The 1,578-nt window shown below is 47.3% G+C and overlaps 1 protein-coding gene across 1 annotated transcript in view; it reads right to left on the bottom strand.

Annotated features, from left to right (window-relative positions):
• ST6GAL2 (ST6 beta-galactosamide alpha-2,6-sialyltranferase 2) overlaps positions 1-119 on the bottom strand; it is a 23,334-nt gene extending 23,215 nt beyond the window's left edge. The window contains 1 exon segment of the mRNA XM_010081326.1: positions 1-119. This exon segment is cut by the window's left edge and continues 1 nt beyond it. Coding sequence (XP_010079628.1) covers positions 1-119 — 119 coding nt within the window.
• Between the last annotated feature and the right edge of the window lie 1,459 nt (positions 120-1,578).

The raw sequence follows: 1,578 nt of genomic DNA, 5'->3' as shown, positions 1-1,578 counted from the left end.
GGAACTGGTACAGCAGTGTTGCTATCTGTAAAATAGATGAATATCACCAGAAAAAGCAGACCCCATGCAAAGATCCCAAACAGCATGAGTTGTTTCCATTGTTTCAAGTTAGGTTTCATGGCAATGCCTTTACCAGCTCTTCTGTGCCTTGAAGTATTGGTGAAGGAAAATGAAACCTGGAAAAGAACATAAAACATTAATCAAGAATGGTTCTAAAAACAGAGACAATTCAGAAATATTTTAACATGCTTTGATAGATGGTGCAGCATTAATCTCCAAACTGTAGCAGGGAGGATTCAGAAGCAGAAACAAACTCCAGAGCCTGCAGACACCGTAGTGTAGGAGTGACATGCTTTGGCTGTAACCACACAGTGACAGCTGCTAGCTACAAAAGAAGCGGGTGGCCAGTTTCTACAGTAACACTGGATCCTGCCTTCGGGGAGATCATGTGCCTGCCTGCTTCTGCTACACGGAGTGTAGCATTCAGAAAGCAAAGCAAAACCCATGCCTGGCAGTATGCACAGTGTGGACAGTATCAGCTGCCTTCTCTTTTGCCACTGAAAGTCCTGACGCAGTGGGATTGCGAGTAAGCCTGTCCCCAAAGGGACCAAGCAGGGAGCACAAACTCTGAGCTGAGCAGCCCTCCTCTGCCCAGGGCCCTGAAAGGATGGTGCTTGGTAGTATCTTCAAGGGGGAATAGGGGAGAACATCACACCGGCAGGTTGGAGGGGAGCCTTTTATTTTCCTCAGCTGGTATGAACTGACAGTGTCAGTGGGCCACATCATTTGCTGGGGAGCGCAGCCCAGGATCAGACCCAAGTAAGAGAGAGACTGTTGTACCTCTGCTACGGATGCTGCACACACACACTGAAGGCATGAAGGAGTTCTGCACGGCAAGGCGTGAGGGGTTTGCATTTTCCAAAAGGGGGGATGGATGGCACAACTAAATAAATATATGCCTTTAGAATAATGCTGGAGATTTACATAAAGGGGTGGGTTGGGAATGTCAGATCTAGACTTGGAAATCTGTGCTCTACTAATACCTGGGGATTTTGGACAGCTTGTGCACTATTGGAGAGATGCATGGTCCAAAATGAAATAAAGTCTGACGGAGGGGGCTGCATTCCAAGGAAAATACACTAACACATTGCTGGACCATCATGAACACTATGCCCTTACACAAACTCACTTCCTTAAGCAAGTGGTGTGGGCATCAGTGGCAAAGCCAGCTGAAGAAAGTCCAGCTGTACCTTATATGCCTTATCATCCACCTCGCTGAACCACAGTCATTGTCAGCCTCAGCTGCTATACTGCAGTGTAAGTCAGTCTACTACTTAGTGACAGATCGCTTACCTGATCTGGATTAAAAATAAGCCCCTTCTTCTGGTGTTTGTTTCTAACCCCATTTGTTTCAATGACTGCTTAATGGCGGGACTTAAGAGCCACTTGTACCAGCCAGCTGTGATCAGAAAAGGAAAAAATAGAGTGGGGGCAGGCTTGGTTTCATCCCCAGCCTGTGCCTCAGGAGCCACCATCTCATCACACCGCATCTGAACAGCACGCACAGCTTACACAGCT

Source organism: Pterocles gutturalis, unplaced genomic scaffold (genome assembly GCF_000699245.1).
Source record: "Pterocles gutturalis isolate BGI_N339 unplaced genomic scaffold, ASM69924v1 scaffold19344, whole genome shotgun sequence".
Taxonomy (NCBI): Eukaryota; Metazoa; Chordata; class Aves; order Pterocliformes; family Pteroclidae; genus Pterocles; species Pterocles gutturalis.
This window is presented reverse-complemented; position numbering and strand designations above follow the sequence as displayed.